The sequence below is a fragment of the Gekko japonicus genome, unplaced genomic scaffold (assembly GCF_001447785.1).
Source record: "Gekko japonicus isolate JY-2015 unplaced genomic scaffold, Gekko_japonicus_V1.1 scaffold579, whole genome shotgun sequence".
Taxonomy (NCBI): Eukaryota; Metazoa; Chordata; class Lepidosauria; order Squamata; family Gekkonidae; genus Gekko; species Gekko japonicus.
In genome coordinates this window covers 370,043-389,193 of record NW_015168065.1, presented here as the reverse complement: position 1 = coordinate 389,193, position 19,151 = coordinate 370,043, and the positions used below count along the sequence as shown (strand labels likewise).

The 19,151-nt window shown below is 39.6% G+C and overlaps 1 protein-coding gene across 1 annotated transcript in view; it reads left to right on the top strand.

The window, feature by feature from the left end:
• FSTL5 (follistatin-like 5) overlaps window positions 1–19,151 on the top strand; it is a 337,288-nt gene that overhangs the window by 280,239 nt on the left and 37,898 nt on the right. The window contains exons 11-12 of the mRNA XM_015414569.1: window positions 7,760–7,909; window positions 16,335–16,442. Coding sequence (XP_015270055.1) covers window positions 7,760–7,909; window positions 16,335–16,442 — 258 coding nt within the window. The remainder of the gene's footprint in view (window positions 1–7,759; window positions 7,910–16,334; window positions 16,443–19,151) is intronic.

Here is a 19,151-nt window from a genome sequence, read left to right as displayed (position 1 = left end):
GAAAAAAGGAGGAAAATAAAGAAAAAGAAAGAAAGGAGGAAAAGAAAGAAAGTGGGAAAGAAAGAAAGAGAGAGAGAGAAGGAAAGAATGAGAGAAAGAAAGTGTGAGGTGTGCGGGCAGGCTTTGGCACAGGCTAGCAATGGCGAGGGGGGGAGGCATGCGGCCTTCCTGCGGCCCATGCGCTGAGGCGTGGGTCAGCGATGGTGAGGGGGGGAGGCGGGTGGCCTTTCAGTGCCCCCCCATGTGGAGGCGCGGGTCGGCGATGGCAAGAGGCGCAGGCCACTTCACCTCAGGAGTCAGGTCTTTACCTGCGGAGCTCCCATCATCTGTCCCTCCCTATTTTCCTCCTCATGCCCAGAAATTGCAGGGGGTGGGGCTTGGTCATGTGCCCACCCCCTCAGTTCCTCACTACCAGAGCGCCGCTCCCCCACGCTCTGGCCCCAACCGACCCCTGGTGATGCACATCTACATTCTTGCTTGGATTTAACAGTTATTTCATAGATCTATTAACAATCATGTTACCAGTTTTTAGTTAAATAAAGGTACACTCCTTTGGCTGGATTTGCTTGCTGTGAACATTGACAAAGTTAAAAATATACATATACATGCAGGGCTCAACAGCAAGATCATTTTTTACTGTGCATAATTATACTTTCAGTAGCTAATCAAGCTTTGATTTGTGCTGCTTAAGTGAAATTACTCTGACATAGCTAAAAATAAGTCAAAGACCTTTCTTCTTATGGATAGCTAATTTAAAACCTGATTATACAAGAAGTATCTGAGAATTTTCGCAGCTAAAATTGAGAGCAGTGTGAAATTTAAAAATATCCAGTCTAGATTTTAAGAATTAATGATAGGTTGAATGATGAACTGTTGAGATTAGTACATTTAAGTAAAGCATTTTCCCCCCTTTTCTTCTCCATATTTTCTCCTTTAAAACTCTCTCCAAGACAGTAAAGGGAAAATTAAGGAGGAGAAAATTAGTTCCTGAAATTAATGTTTACGTGTGTGCAATTTTTTATTATTCACTTACTTACGGAAAATCCTCTGCCTTTGAATTTAAGTCAGTGGTTTGTTCCTTTAGTATTGTCAAAATGTTACTTCAACTGAAAGGCCTTTATTGTGACAAAATATTTTGCTCATGGTTACATTATGTTGTGAGTGTTGTGTTTTTTACACAGAGATAAATAGTTATTTTTCTCTGTTTAGTGTCATTAAATATAAAACAGTAGAAAAGTTCATATTTGAGGGGAAGGGATGTGGTTTAATAACTGACTACACAGTTTGCATGTAGAAAGTCATAAATTCAGTCCCTGGCATCTCCAAGGACCTCAAACCCAAAAGAGGTTACTTTTAACACATGATCACCATGGGGACTTACAGTCGGACAGCATCTGTAAGTTCTCCATGGAAACTCAGGTTTGAAGCACTACAGGAGACCAGTTTGGATCATGATCATGGCAAAGGGAAGGAGAGCCTTTTCCCTGCCCAATTTTCCCAACCTGAAATGGCCCTGAGGAATAGCATTTGCCCCACCAGGTGGTTGTACACACAGTATTCAATATTAATTCAACATGGAACTTTAAGAAAAACTAATTTTGTACATATGGCTTTCATTCATGACAGTAAAGGTGGCTTGGCAATATGTTGTTGAAGGCTTTCATATCCAGAGTTCATTAGTTGTAGATTTTCTGGGTTGTATGGCCAAGGTCTTGGCATTGTAGTACCTGATGTTTCTCCAGCAGCAGTGACTGGCATCCTGAAAAACACAAAATGCTCTACATCTTACAAAACACTACAGATAAGATTAGAATTTCAGCAGCCAATCCATATGCAAAAGAACCTCCTCAGGAAAGCTCCTCCATTAGCATGTCAAAGCCTGGGAAACTCCTACAAGATAATGACTCAGCCCTATCCCACCTTCCTGAGTAGATATAAATTACCAGCCTACCATTTTTCTTCTCACATTGACACAAAGAGTACTCCATCTTTCTGTGTTATACCTCTGAGGATGCCAGTCACAGCTGCTGGTGAAACGTCAGGTACTACAATGGCAAGACCCCAGCCATACAGCCCGGAAAATCTACAACAACTAATAACATGGCAATTATTACAAGACTGTATGAAGCTTGTTCAGCTAAGAGAGTGTCTTAATAAATATTGTTGGAACCACAGCAAGATTTCTCAGCCACCAGATTATTTGGAGTAGGGTTTATAATGTTTGAACATGTCAAACTTTTTTCCAGCTTAACATTCTGTCTTTTCAAAAACATAACAGAAAACTGTTTATTCAATAACAGAAGCCACACAAGTGAAACGGAAAACAAACTGAGTTTCCGGGCGCGATCTCACGCGCCGGCTTGTCCTGTGATCGGCACCTCTCCCTTGCCATGGAACCTCCACGGTACCTCCACAGGACCTCCACAGGAGGTCTGATCACGTAACTGCGCAGTAGTTTGCCCCAGGGCAAACAGCCATGCTTCTCCTCTGCAGTTTCCTGCCCGTGTGACCGGGGCCAGAAAACTGTTTATTCAAAATTAAAATCTGTTATTCTTCTATTGTCCTGACCTGGATAGTCCAGGTTGGCCCGATCTCATCAGATCTTGGAAACTTTTTTTATTATTATTTCTATCCCGCCCATTCTGGGATAGGGAAAACAAATATCTTGGAAACTAAGCAAGGTCGACCAAAGTTAGTAGATGGATGGGAGACGACCAAGGAAGTCCAGGGTTGCAATGCAGAGGCAGGCAATGGCAAAGCAACTCTGAAAATCTCTTCTGTTTATAATCTTATGGGGTCACCATAAATCAGCTGTGACTTGATGGCAAAACTCAAAAATTCTTGTATCACAACTTTCCTTGGAACCACTGACAGAGCATTCATGCAGGGCTACTTCAAGGATGATCTTCATTACCATTTTTGAATTTTAGAACAGCCAACTGAGGTCAATATGAAACATATGAAAATTAATGAGTTTATCACATAGTTTTCCACAGCTGTTTGGGAAATAAACTCCCCCAAATGAAGCTTGCCACATACATGATAGGAAAATGTATGGATGAACAGGAATGCGGATTTGCACTATATATCATGAGATGTCTCTTTCCTTGTAGTGAAAAACCCCGTCATGTCAATATTCCCTCATTTATTCTTTTTTTAACAATTGTGATGCAGCTTTATTGGTTAAGTTCTTTTTTAAAAAAATGGCAAAGGGCCTATGTGGCGGTACAGGCCTGCTCTGGCCTGTATGCCCTATTCTGCCCTGCCCTCAAAGGTTTTCCCAACACCTTGAGAGGCTTTTCTTTCTCTATCAGGTAGCCTGCTGTGACCCCTGACCTTGTAAGGAATTGCCCGCTGGGAGGATCAGGACTACCAGCTTCCCTTCCAAGTTCTGAGGCCTTGGCTCTGTGTCTCCTGCTGCCCATCACCTGGTCACCTCGGGGACAGTTTACTGCCTTTTGCACCCTTGGAGGAATAGCCTCTTGCCAACTGCCTACCTTCCCCCTGGCACTCCTTTTAAAATATTGTGTCCAAGATGGTGGAGGTCTATGTGATACAGAGAACTACTACCAGCATCAAAGTTATAATGTATTGATTAAAAAGAAAATGTTTGCAAGAATGATCACAGCACCAGATTGAGCAAGGGATTCAAAAGAAATGGGTAAAGCACAAATCCTCTGTCCCTCTCTCTATACTTGCCCTATATATAGGACAGGCTTCTAAAGCTTTGGAAGTTACAAATCTCTACAGAGTTACCATTATCTTGAAGCTTTCTGTAGCTCCCCAGGCCCAGCACATGGCTAATGGCCATCTCCTCTAGATCTCAGTTAAGAGTTCTGTCTGCCCTGATGGACCCAGCATGAAGAGAACTTCCTCCTTTCCTCTCTGAGTTTGATCACCTCTTTTCCCCTCCCACTGACCGGGTCAGGCCAGGTCAGAGAATCTTTTTATGCAATCTCCAGAATTTTCTTCCTGAAGCCTTTCTAGGATTTAACACCTCCAAATCTCTGTTCCTTGCTTGAAGGGGGGGAGAACTTGTGTATCGTTGGATAGGGGGGGGGGGGGAGAGAGAGAGAGAGAGAGAGAGAGAGAGAGAGAGAGAGAGAGAGAGAGAGAGAGAGAGAGAACTTTTAAAACTCAAAGTGAAGGTTTTGCTCATTTCAAACCTCCAAAGAAAAAATGCATTTCTTCACAGCCTATAAATATTTTGAGGCACCATCACATGAAGCCTTCAACTAAGGGGGGCAAAACCCCAAGAAAGAACTTTTTTTCCTACTGACTGTTTTGAATACAATGCACCTTTAGGGTACACATGTCATATTGTTTCAAAACATCCTTCTCAAGGAAAAGCCTCCATAGAGGAGAAAAGTACATTTGCAACTACTTGAATTATGCATTGTTTCAATACATACATGTCTGATGCATCAACTGGATCTTGGGAATAGATTTCAAGCTGTTTCTGAGTTAAGTATCCACTACTACACAGCACATTAGATATGCAGTGCTTTGATGTGGCAAATAGTTCCCTCATATGCAAGTACAAAAGGTAGTCACCCTTTCCCTGTCTTTCATGCTGGACAGAGTTCCTACAGATTAATTTTGTCAGTGTATTTATGGGATCCCATGCTTAAAAGGGTGTTTTCTGTTAAAGAACATTGACTTTCTGATTGAAGAAACCCACTTTCTTCATAGTGAAAAGAGATGAAGCTTCTAGTTCCACAAATATACATACTTGGGGTTCAGCAAGTTTGCAGATAGACACAGCTTTAAATTTGCTTTTACTTCTGAAAAATGATACTCAGTTCAACTGAGGTTGAAGAATGAATTTTTATGTGTGCCAATCTTTTCTCAGATTCGAAGCTTACTATATTTGGTAGCCTTGGCCAGTTTGCTAGCTTGTACTACACAACACAATGGAAGATCCATTGTGTATTTTTTTCAGCACAGGATCATGGTATCGGAGAATGGATTTAATGTCCCCTCTCACCCCGTAGTTCACAGCATTCTGTCATCCCAGCACTGTTATTTGCCATTGTATTGTGTTATCCATTCATCCATCCATACATACATACATCCATACATCCCCTACATTTCTCCCTGTTGGGGACCCAAAGCAATGTACATTACTCTTCCCTCCTTGATTTTATTCTCACAACAATCCTGTTAAGTAGGTTGGGCTGAGAGAGAGTGACTGGCCCAAGGTCACCCAGTGAACTTTTCCCGGCAGTTGGAGGACTCTGCCTGAGGTCTCCCTGATCCTAGTACAACACTCCTAACCACTACTCCACACTGGGTCTCTGAAGGAAACATACAGGTGGTTTGGCAAATAGTTTCACAGGGCACTGCTTCATTTCTCAGATCTTCCAAAATCTCATCTCATTTGGCCTCAGTTTTACTCACCTGAGTATAATATATCAAGAAGCATGTTTTTCCAATGCAAGTACTGCTCATGAAAGTAAATCAATCATGTGAGGAATTATTGCAAGAATCCAAGCTAATTCATATGCATCAGCTCAGATCATACTGAGATAAGAGGCTATCTTTACACTAGATTTAGAGTGGATAGTGCCAAAGGTGCAAATTAGCTCAGTTCAGTCATTCAGTTCTCTGTAGATCTCCTTCCTTTTCAGATAGATCTAGAAATGCTGAATAATCTGCTTTGTTCGTTCTCTTGGTTTGTATTAGTCTTGAATCACTTTTGGCTTAAGGAAGTGTCATAAAGCAATGAAAATAAATTAACATTTTTATTGGATATCATCAGACATTCTTCTTATAAAGAAATGGGAATTGGAAAAAGGTGTATCAATCACTCTTTAATTAAAAAACAGAATTTAGTTCAATATTTTAAGAGAAACTTTTATCCCATTATCTGACCACTTGGAAAATTTTAATGGAGCCTTACATTTGAGACTATGGTAAAAAAAGAATGTTCAGCTCAACTTTTTCAGATTATTTTTTAAAAAATCCTTTTAAAATCAAATGATTCTGCTTTCTATTGTCCTCTATCAATCTATTTTGAGGCATCAGCAACAGTCAGATTAAGGGTACTGGAAACTATTCAAAGTATGAGGAGTAAAAAGTTGCAAAGAATTAAGGTATAATTTAGCTAATATTGTTAGTAACTATTTAGTAGTGGATATGCTACATTAATGACATGATGCAGAAAAATACCATACATATGACATGAAAAAATAACTTTCAGAAGATTTTTCAAAATAAATGAAATGTAAAAGTCTATGCACATAATCTGGTTCTGCAGTTGATTGCATGCACAAAATCGTATACTTGTTCTGCGATACTTGTCCTAGCTAAGGCCACAATGAAGTATGTGTTTTTTAGTAATTATTCCGTTGTTGTGCTTGGCTCCTTCAAAAAGTTTGGTTGTCTCTGTTGTCTTATGTTCAACATTGGCAGAGTCCAGCTTCGACTGCAATATTGACAAGGTTTTGTTTTTGTCTTGTCTGTACGTTGCTAATGTTAGTCTACAGGGAATCTTTAAATATATATTCCAAAGCATAATCATGTAGAGTGATTTCTAAAAAGTTCCAAGGAGATTTAAGAAATGTCTAGCAACAAGTAATGACTACTAACTGTTTTTAAAAGCAAATGCATTCTAAGTAGGTCTTGGAAATTGATTTCTGTCTCACTTTGACGTGTGGAGTTGAACCTAAGCCTACAATGTGTACTGAAGCAAAACCTTCAAATACAAATGCCACAGAATGGTAGAATAAATTGTGTCTTGCACCTCTTAAGAACACACTTTCAAGTATTCATTCCCTCTGCATGTCACAAGTTTTTTTCCTGCCACCTATCTCCATCATTTCGAAGAACCCCCTGTACATGGAAGCAAGGTATTTGGTTAAGAGCTCATCAGTCACTGCAGCTTATTCCTCACTTAAAGCCATCATTCTCTGACATTCCATAAGGATTGCTAGTCCTGCAGCCTGCTATGAAGTGTCAAACAGAAGATATTAGGTCAGAAATAAGTCACAAATGTGTGCTAGAATTTTGTTTTGATAAACTGTCCTTTATAATAAAGAAAAGGGAAAGCAAAATCTTGGCATATGAAACTCATCTCTCAACCAAGCCTGTCCTGTGGTGCTCCAGAAGGAGCAGATTGGTAATTTGGGGATACTGATGGGTCCTGGCCTATGGCTGGAGGCTCAGGCCTCCTTTGTGGCACATAGAGCCTTTTGGCATCTATGGCACCTACAGCTGTTGCCTGAAAGCTTGATCTGGCCACGGTGAGCCGTGCTCTGATCATATCCAGGGTAGATTACACTAATGCACTTTGCCTGGGGTTGCCCCTGAGGAGTGCTGAAAGATTTCTGCATGCTTTCCTGCTGTCAGCCCCTCACAGGCACTGTTTATACCATTTTGCCACGGTGGGGCTTTTTGAAGGCTTAAAGAAAAAAAGTGCTATAGCACTAAAGAAATATTAAAGCTATAACATAAGATATTTTGTTAGAAAGACAGAATTCAGCCATGAAGGAATCATCTGAGTAATGGTAAATAGCTGGACAAAGTATTCTTTAGATTTGCAAAAAGGATGAATACTCTTGAATGAAACTGAACTCACAATTTCAAACTAGCACAGTCATTTCCTAAAACAGTTTGAATTTTGCCTTTCTTCTGACAGAACTGATCTCATTTCCTTTGTATTTTAGTCTTGCAGAAACAAGGCACAGTTATTACAATTATTTGCAATTATTGTTCCCTGAAGTGATTTACATTTTCTCCCATTTTCTTTTACTTCTAGGATGAAGTTTGCCCTAAAGCTGAGGGGGATGAAATCCAGCAATGTGTTTGGGCATCTGCTGTTAATGTAAAAGACAAATTCATATATGTAACTCAGCCCACTTTAGACAGAGTGATGATTGTCGATGTACAATCCCAAAAGGTCGTGCAGGTAAGTTTTTATTAGCCAAGGTACTAAAAAAAATCCCAGTAAGTGTACAGTGAGGATAAAATGCTGACTAGCTTTTTCTTGAAATAAGAACATGTCAGTTTTTTTTGGGGGGGGGAATTCCTAAAAAAGCACACATTTCTGAATCAAAAATGTATTGCTCCAATCATAGTACTTCAAATTTGAAAGAGGAAAACCAAAAAATACAAGGAGTGAAGTATCTCAGCAGCTAAGTTTGGTGTAGTGGTTAAGTGTGCGAACTCTAATCTGGGAGAACCGGGTTTGATTCCCCACTCCTCCACTTGCACCTGCTGATGTGACCTTGGGTCAGTCACAAGCTCTGGCACAGCTGTCCTTGAAAAAGAGCAGTTTGTGTCAGAGTTCTCTCAGCCCCACCCACCTCACAGGGTGTCTGTTGTGGGGAAGGGAAGGGGAAGGAGTTTGTAAACTGCTCTGAGACTCCAAGTGAAGGGTGGGGTATAAATCCAATCTCCTCTTCTTCTCTTCTTCTAATAGGCATCTAGTTGCCATCAAGAGCTACAAACTGATATCAGCTATCATTCAGGATAAGACTAATTTTCTTTGGCCCCCTTCCAGATGGCTTCCCCTGTTACATTACATGAGCCTATAAAACGTTATTTGTGGTCAGGCAAGTCCACACTACCCCATAATAGCAATGGCAAGCTCCACCCTTTGGTACTGTAATGTCAGCAGAATGTGTTATCAAACTGCTGAAACTAGATGTTATTAAAAACTGGTATGACACCAGGGAATTATCTTCAGTTTAATTTGCTCTTAAGCAGCCAATGGCTAGACAAGAAATACGAATCAGTCCATAAATTCCCTTAATCTTTCAGACCCTTTCTATAGCATCTGCCATTAATTAGTACGAGACACAGGACAGTTGACCTACATTACTTATTGATTCAGTCAGCATGACATCCTATGCAAAGAGGATCTCATGATAAGTGCCATATTAATATTGTTTGTTTTTAATGATCAGTTACAAAATTATACTGAGGGTTTAGTTCATGTCATCTGAATGAACATATGCTTAGCCTGATTGAACCCACTCTGTAGTAAGGAACAGAGCACTGTATTTTCTGTGTTTAATTCAGGCCCAATGGAGTTGACATAGGAAAGAGATTGGGAAAGGTAATCTATCAAGCAGCAGCCAAATGAACACTTGTCAGGGATGCTTTAGGCTGATCCTGCACTGACCAGGGGGTTGGACTAGATGGCTTATATAGCCTCTTCCAACTCTATGATTCTGTGAATCTACCAAGTGATGCCTGCAGCAGACCCGCATGGTGTGTAACAGTCCAAGATGAATATAGCCCACTGGCTCTGTGTTATAGTTTGACAGCTCCTTGACCTTCTTTTATTTTTCTGATCCTTGGCAAGCAGGAAAAACAAGAATTGCACTGAGCCATAATGTGCTGGAATATATACTGTTGGTGGCTGTGTTTGGCTTGGCAGATCAGAGGTCATGCAGACAAGCAGGAAAAACAAGAATTGCACTGAGCATAATGTGCTGCAGTCTCAGTCCCTTAAAACACATAAGGGAAAAATGTTATACACTTATTCCAATACTTCACAATATGCATGCTGGTTAGGAACACAAAACTCACCATGTTAAGGACCTTTAATGTGCTCACGTAGAGCCACATAAATAAGGCCTGTGTACATATATCAATCATACCTCTCTAGAAACTGTTCCAAGGGCAATTCATCCTTGCTTTTCATGACAGCAAGAGCAGGCTCTGAATACATGGCAGTCAGATCTATGTATGCACATTATAAATTCAAAACGTAGATTTGGGTAGTGATTTGAAGAATTACAGTAAGGTATTTTAATTCAAATGCATTACAGCAGAAAGAAAGTGCAGACTGGATTGTGAAATGCAAAGATTAGAAATTCAAACTTCTGGAAAAAGAGTTTGTATGGATCCTGCATTTAATGGCATATAAGTTTCTGTATGCGTATGCACGGGCCTGCAATGCACATACATAGGGACACGTATATACAAACAGATGAACGTGTTACCTTATTTCTTAGTTTCCATTGGACATCATTCTAAACAGTTTCCAGCCTTTCTAACTATAGACTAGGAGGTTTAGAAGCTTGTCATCTGTGAGCACATCCTGCCAATCACAGATATGCAGATAACGATTGTTTCCATTCTCTGGAGAGCAGAAGTGCATTAATGTTACATTTCAGAACACAAAGAGTCATCTTAGAACTCATTTCGGAGTGATAATTCTGCACATTCTAAAATATAAATGTAACTTTTCTTCAAGCAGCTGTGCATCTATTTCATGAATAGGCATTAAACAGTTGCTAAAAATTCTACTGTCATCTTCATAAAAAGAATCAAAATCTGAGACCGATAGAAAGTGTCAGGCATGGCTGCTATTAAAATTTCAGTCCTTACCAGTTTTCCTAGTGCTCTCATACTTCTTTATAACACTGGAGCTTATTAATTTGTAACAAATGCTTGTGCACCAAATATATGTTAAACTTTTACTAAGTCTTCTTGATATGATAGGTTAATATAACAATCTTTAATGTAGCATACAGCAGTCCTCGAACCCAGCTGTCATAATATGCAGTCAAATATAAAAGAAGACTTCTGTACATTTTGAATCATTTGAATCATGATAGGTTTGGAAAGAGATGACAGCTGCCTAGCTCAGCTGCTTGCATTTAGCAGAATGTAAGGTAACCAAACATTAGCAACAGATTTCATTTTATTTTTCACATTGTTACCTATCCTGCTTTTACTTACAATGAGCCTGTAAGATTAGTTTGGATTAATCAAGACATACTGATATGCCCAAGGCCACCCTGTGAACTTTGAGGCTGAGCTGAACCCACATGACAAATGAGAAGGAAGAAAGAAGTGAACACCAGTACCTAGGATTAAAATGTGCCCAGCTTTACCAAAGAACATGGCACAGTCCCCTAAGGTTAAACCAGGTAGAAGAGCTCTAAAACTTTCACTGAGAAAAGCTGGCATACCTAGGCCAGCTGTGATGTCCCCCTAACAGTCAATAGCTCACATCTGAGCTACAGCTAATACATTGCAAGACATTCTCTTTGTGGGGAGAGGCAAGTGTGTGATAGGTTTGCCATCTGAGTCACGTACAACTATGATGGTCATTACTTTTGTTATCACGGAGGGTAGTTCCACTCTTGAGTTCTTCCAGCCTTGTGATTGTCCAGCTATCTTAATCTTGCCCAAGATTGTCCTCCCAAGTGCTCTGTTCCTGTACTTCAGTACAGCTTTTGACAGGGTTCCCCATGATGTTCTGATGGGTAAACTGGTAGACTGTGGACTGGACTCTAGGATAGTTCGGTGGATAGGGAACTGGTTGGAGTACTGCACCCAAAGAGGAGTTGTCAGTGGCATTTCATCTGATTGGAGGGATGTATTCAGTGGGGTGCTACAGGGCTTGGTTGTGGGCTAGTACCTTTCAATATTTTTATAAATAATCTGAATGAGAGGGTGGAAGGACTTCTCATTAAATTTGCAGATGACACTGAATTGGGAGGAGTAGCAGACACAACGGAGCTAGAATTCAACAAGATCTGAACACACTGGAAAAGTGGGCAGATGTGAATAAGATTCAGTTCAACAATGATAAGTGCAGAGTTTTATAGCTGGATAACAAAGATCTGGTAGCTGTGTGTATGAACAAAATCTTGGCATATGAGTGAAACATGTTTTATTATACCACCTATGTTATAAGGACATTTGTTCCACATATATTACCCCTGTTATATCCAAGTTCCCAGGAAGATCTGATAAATTCTATATGTATCTCCTTCTAGGAGACCAATCTAATGAGACCACCCCTAAAGAGGCCAAATTCTGTGCTGAGTTCTTGGCCGTGAGAAAGCAAATATTCCAAACCCTTTAATATTTTTTAATCTATAGCCACATATACCTGTAACACTATGGATTTTAATCCTTACATATTAATTTTATATTTGTACGTAAACTGTGCTGGTAAACTGTTTGGCTGATCTTTGATTGTGATAAATATTGAAATGAAATGATGGATAGATTACATAATTAAGTTTCATATAGTTTGTCACCTTCCTAACCCTTTAAGAAAACTGGGAAGCTGGTAGAACACTATGACAGAATGTATTGGTAAAGTTGTTAGACGTGGAAGAAATATCAGTCACTGCCATTTTACAGATGAGATGTCAGTGCTGTGTTATAGGTAATTTAAAGTACTTTGGCACTTTGAGTGGAAGGGTTGGCTCAGCATTACTTGTAATATCATAGAAACATTCCTGCTCTCCTTATCATGTAATCGTATGCTATTGTATTCTTTCTGCAAGCACTAGAAGTTTTTCTTACATTTAGACATAAATCTTTAAATATATATACCCTGTATATGAGGCATTTAGATTCTGTTCCAGTCTAGTTGGATGAAAACTATTTATTTTCGCTTTCCACATCAATATCTTGCAGGGAAAAGTCAACCATATACATTATTCAGAAGGTAGATATCTTTTGCTCTCTGTTTGTTAGTAAAGGTAAAGGTTTCCCTTGCTCAAAAGCCAGTCGAATCCGACTCTAGGGATGCAGTGCTCATCTCCGTTTCCAAGTCAAAGAGTCAGACCCGTCCAAAGATGTTTCTGTGGTCATGTGGCCGGCATGACTAAACACCGAGGTGCACGGAATGCTGTTACTTTTCCACTGAAGTGGTACCTATTTATCTACTTGCAATTTCTTGCTTTTGAACTGGTAGGTTGGAAGGAGCTGGGTCCAGAGACGGGAGCTCACTCCATCATGCAGCACTCGGGTTTCAAACTGCTGAACTACCGACCTTCCAGTCTGCAGTTCAGCATCTTAACCACTTCAGCCACCATTACCTTCCCCCCAAAAAAACCTGCATTCCTTTGGAAACAACTTTAGATGGTGCCACAAGAAATGATCTCATCAAGCTCTAAGAGTATGCATGGGGAAAAGTGGTCTTAATGTCACATTTAAAGTGGTTGCATTGTGTTCTAAGACATCTCTTGTTTTAACTTAAACAAAAAAATTGAACCATATACATTTTTCATGAATAATGTGTAGGAATAAATCTATCATATTAGGATAAGCTTCTGCATCTGTTTGGTGCTTTATGCTTATCAAATGATATCTTGAAATTTACAGAATTGTCATCCAAAAACACAGCTTCTTTTTCGGTGTGTTTTTTGCTTACTGAAAACTGAGGATTAACAAACACCAGACTCAGGATCTAACATATGGCTTTTAGACACAAACAGTTTTAACGATAGGAGGTAATGGTAAGTGCCACCACAGCCAGAAGAAGGAGCGTGAACAAAGGGAATTTGCTTAAAGAAGGAAGAAAAGAGAATGCAAATTATAATACGTCTACTATAGTGGCCTGATGACTTGACTGCTTTATCTGAGGAGTGATGTCTATTTTTCTAACTCAGATTAATATTGAGCTTTAATTTAACTGTGTGAGGCCCCACCACGGGTTCAGATTGTGCTTAGCTCTAAGTGTCCATTGTAGGCAAAATGTAGGTAAAAGTTTATTTAGGCTTAAAAAAGAAGAGGAGATTGGATTTATACCCCACCCTTCACTACAGTCTCCTTTCCCTCCTCCCCCCCACACAACAGACATCCTGTGAGGTACAGGAGCTGAGAGAGCTCTTTTGAGAACTGTTTTTGAGAGAACAGCTGTGAGAGAGCCATGGCTGACCCAAGGTCACATCAGCAGCTGCGTATGGAGGACTTTGTAGGGGGGAAATAAAAGTTCTCCATATACTCCACAGACCTTTATGATGTTTCTCTGTGGCTGAAAGATAAAGATAACTAAAGCTGAGGCTCAAGTGGTAGAACATATGTTACATGTGGGTCCAAGATTCAGTCCTGGTATCTCCAGGTCACTTGCCCTGACCTGGATGGCCCAGGCTAGCCTGATCTCGTCTGACCTCAGAAGGTAAGCAAGGTCGGCCCTGGTTAGTATTTGGATGGGATACCTCCAAGGAAGTCCAGAGATGCTGCTCAGAGGCAGGCAATGGCAAACCACTTCTGAATGTCTCTTGCCTTGAAAAACCTACAGGTCTGTCATAAGTCAGCAGTGACTTGATGGTACTTTCCACCGTTTCCACTTTAAAGGATCTCAGATTCCAAGTACTGAGAAAAACTTTTCTTTCTCTGAGCCTCCAAAAAGCCACAGACAGACTGGATAATGCTGAAGTAGATAGACCAGTGACTTGTATAAAACATCTTCACGTGTTCAAGGGAATATTTCGTGAGGCATTCTCCACATTTATTTGTAGTTGTTATGCCTAGCTGTGGTAGAAGAGGGTGAAGACAAGCATTTTGTGGTTAATACTACCATCTTTCACATCACTATTCAGTATGTATATGGAATACAGTGAAATACATTGAAATGCACTTTCCAGGTGTAAATAGATGTTACTATTTTTGTCCTATTGTTTTGTTTAAGTGGAAAGCTAACACATCAGAGGAAAAGGTTTAAAGGACTTCACTGAAGTGCTCTGATTGTTATTCTCATGATAAGCCTTTCTAATGAAAGCCTTTTGACAGCAAATTTAAACCTGTACTATATCTCAGAGAAATCACCACCTAAGGACTTGACTGTGACCTGATTTGGCTCTGGAAAACTGCAAGCGGGGGAGGGGTTTCCACCTTTCCTCCTGCATCATTTTTGACAATGCAAACAAACACGGGGGGGGGGGCTGTTTGCCCCTTTCTCTGGCTTCCTTTCCCCGTTTGTGTGCTTTGGAGCCAAATGGAGCACTGTTAAGGCAAAATACCCTGTTCTTTTGTGTGACAGCAAGTCAAGACAGGCACCTGTGCTCTAACCCATGAAAGATATAACATCTACCGCAACCTCACCTCAACAGTAATGTGAGAATTATGTTTGGTTGCTTAAGAGCCACATTCCATGTGCTGTGAGGTGGGGTCAATGAAAACTGATAGTTTCATATGTTGTGCAGTTTGCAGTGCCAGAACTATTGATCTGAGCACCCCCTACTCCAAAAGCAACAACAAACACCACAAAGTCCTTCTGCAGGTGTCATCTAAGAACTTTTTAAAGCAAAGAAACTGCTAGTAAACAACTGGGCTATGTTTGCTCAAGAAGAAAAACAGATTTTGCTTAGAGGAAGCAGAGTTTTTTTGGTAACACCTCAGGAGTACAGTTAAGTATCGCCAGTGGTCTCAGCCATCCATTAGCACATTATCTTGAGAATCCACATCATTACTTTAAATTAGATTCACTTAATTAGCCAGCTGGTACTCTTCTCGTCAAACTGATAAACAAGCTGTGCTGCACAGTTCTATAATGATGAGACCAAAAAAATACAGGTGGACTCAGTGTTTTTTTTTAAAATAATGAAAATAGGAAAATAGTCCCAAGAGTTGTTATACTTTAGTAACTTCATTGAGAATAACAGAAGTGCAAGGGAGCACTAAAACAATAGCAAAATAAAAATAAAACCACTAATGAGCATGCTGCTGTCTCTTCTTATGGTAGATACTCATTAAGATAGGTTAAATTCTGGCATTTTCTGCTGTTCTAACAATACAAGAACAGTGATACTGGTGGAGGGCACTGGGCACTCTCACATTACTAGTCATCCTGCCCTAACTTTCTTATAATCAGCCAACAGCATTCAGAGGCACTGAAGCCTATCCTACCCCTTATCAACAATATGAAATTCCTCAGTGTATTTTTTTATAATGTGCTCTGTCTAGAGAATATTTGGTAAAGGGACTGCAATTATTTCTCCCCCAATTTAATAAACTTAAAAGTAATTTTAAAATCACATACTCTACTAACAAAGAACAGGCATATAAAAATAGGAGCAATGTTGTATAAGTTTCCTTCATTGCTGATAGCAATCTTTTTATCTCATTTAATTCATTCATCAGAGAGTAGTATTAGAGAAATGTGATTGCTGGTTGAAGGATCTGGCAAACTCTTTTGTTTGCTGCTCAAAAGGAAATGCATCGCTTTCCAGATGAATCCATGGTCAATCCAGTCTACATTTCTCTCTTTATTATACAATTTAAACAACAAAAAAAGTCAGAATGGCAAACAAACACTCAGCTGCTCACCACTTTTGTCTCCAGCATTTTAATAGCTATGTTTCGGCACACAATGTAATTAGAACTAAGAGTGAATGTATATTGATGTCATACTGCTCAAATAATAAGCAAAGATCACTGTTTTAGCAGAAGTGCTACTCCTTCAAATTAATCAGAGGAGGACTTCAGCAATTGACAGTCCAATTTCTGAATCAATAAGATGACTTCATTAGGGCATAATTTCTGCCCAGTTCTCATGTAATATTTATGCCACTCCAAAATCAAGTTGAGGCTAATTATTTTTATTTTTTTTTGCTTATTCACATGCTACATAGGCTGTAAGTACAGACCCAGTACCAGTGAAACTTCACTACGACCGATCACATGATCAAGTGTGGGTGCTCAGCTGGGGGAGCTTTGATAAGAAGTCTCCTACATTACAGGTCAGTATTCTTAAGTCTGTGCATGTGGTAAAAACAGGCTCATTGTACAGTCCTGTGTGGAGTGTTTGTTTGAAAGTGTCCCAATATTGAAAGTTCCATGAACTATAGAAGTGTTCTTGTCAGGAAGAATTTTGTTGGAAGCTTTCTTCTGGATGTGCAAATCTTCAAAATAGATGAAACTTTTAACACAGTGGTACATTTTAAACATGGGACTTCCCTCTGTGTTCATTCTCTTGCAGTTTTCCCATGGATACCAACACTTTTTAAAATTAGCTCTAAATAAACATTGATCAAAATATTCCTTTTGTATGTTGGGTCTCAACTTCTTTTGCTTTGAGTTTCGATGCAAAAAGAGAGAGAGAGAATGCCACACATTTATACTCATCAGCCCAATAAAATTGTTTTAATATAAAGATGAATCACAGCAAAATCAGATACCCTTTAGATATAGCCACCATGGTGTGTTATCCCCTTTCCTACATGCTCTTCTTATGGTTTTGCTATAACATAAAAACATTTGCTTACTTAAAGCAGTGGCCAGTGGCACTGGTCCTCACCACTGTTTGTTGTCCATCTGGGATCATGAGTGATGTAAAATTCACTCTGCATGGATGCTTCAAATACCACAGAAGTATTTGGAATGAACCTATAGAAAGTGGCCGCTACTGCTGAAACATCTAAAGGGCACCTTTAATCTAAAGTGGTAATATCCCAGATTTGAGCATTTCAAAAAGATAGCCACAAATGTATGTGTTGTTTACTATAAGCAATAGTATGTGAAACCTGTTATACTGAAAGCAATTTATCTTCAGGAGGGCTGTATAACCCAACAGATGCAAAGTGATTTGTGATTGCATGGAACCGCTGTCTATCTCTAGGTGTTTTAGCAAAATAACCAAATTTGTAATTCCCCAATACAAAAGTTGTGCATAGCTTTGCATCACATCTTTATTATACCTTGGAAATGGTTTAGATTGTCTATGAATGTATTTGTTTCAAAATGGGAGATAACGATCAGCCTGATAGCATAGAGTAGAAAAGAACAACATGTTTTGGTAGATGGGCATAATATCTGAATGCAGATATACTATAATGTACTGCCATTGATTACAGCTTAGTAGGGGAGGAAGTTTCCAGTGAATATTAAGCATGCACTGGATGACTTTAGATTCAGGTGGGTAGCCGTGTTGGTCTGAAGCAGCAGAACGAAGTTTGAGTCCAGTGGCACCTTTAAGACCAACAAAGTTTTATTTGTTATAAGCTTTCGTGTGCAAGCACACTTCTTCAAATACATTAAATGGAAATTACCTAGAGATATGGACTGGTAATTTCCATTTAATTATATCTGAAGAAGTGTAAAGGTAAAGGTTCCCTTGCTCGAAAGCCAGTCAAATCCGACTCTAGGGTTGCGGTGCTCATCTCTGTTTCAAAGCCAAAGAGCCAGCGCTGTCCGAAGACGTTTCCGTGGTCATGTGGCCTGCATGACTAAACACCAAGGTGCACGGAATGCTGTTACCTTCCCACCGAAGTGGTACCTATTTATCTACTTGCAATTTCTTGCTTTCGAACTGCTAGGTTGGCAGGAGCTGGAACTAGAGATGGGAGCTCACTCCATCATGCGGCACCCGGGTCTCGAACTGTTGAACTACTGACCTTTCACAGCCTGCAGTTCAGCGTCTAAACCACTTGTGTACTTGCACACAAAAGCTTATACATTAACTAAAACATTATTGGTCTCAAAGGTCCCACTGGACTCAAACTTTGTTCTACTGGATGACTTTGTTATTGAACCAAATTTCAAAATGTTTATATGCACTTTGTGGGAAAATGGGCTAGTGGACTGCTTTAAATTGGCACATACTTTGATTCAAATCACCTTGTAAAGATGAAGCTGGGGGGAGAGTATACATTGATTTGTGTTAGTATCTTGCACTGATCCAAAATTGCAGCACCAGACACTATTTTTAAATGTGGCAATGCAATGCTAGGCAAAGATCTTAGTGGCAAAGAAACAGGTGGACAGGAGATATGCTGAGATTGGATGTGAGGAAGTGAACCAAGGAATATGCATACTATAAATGGCTATTTGATAAAACTCCACATATTGTATTGCATCATATTGGCCTAGGAATTGAAATAGGAATTCTGCATTTGTCTCACCATAAGGATGTCCTCACTGATACCTTGACCAATCTATGTATGTCATTCTATACAATACATATTTATAAAATACATTACACATTTCAGTAGGAAATGACAGGTTTAATTTTATGGGTAGTGACATAACACTTTGATTGTTTGCATAAAATTACCCTTAATGTGAAAAAAAAATTCAACAGTTTTGTTTAACATCACAATACCCTTCTGAGGTAATCCAACAATAGTATTAGGACTAACTCAAAATGCCAAGAGCTAGTGAGAAAGCTTCTGAGTTCTCTAGAATGCTTTATATGATTAGATGCTAAGCAGAGACAAAACAAGAGATGGAGGTACAGAGAAAAACATGGTAAAAACATTATGGGAAACCTCAGTCTATAGCTTACTACAGTGTCAAATGGAACAGAGGAAATGTTTTGCAGTTGTAATTAGGTTAAACTATTAAAGGTACAAATAATCTCTCCGGCAGCACCAATGGCTGCTGGGATGAAGAGGCAATGTCTACTCTAACTTTGAGAATAGAAAAGCCAGGCATAATTCAGATACTACAGC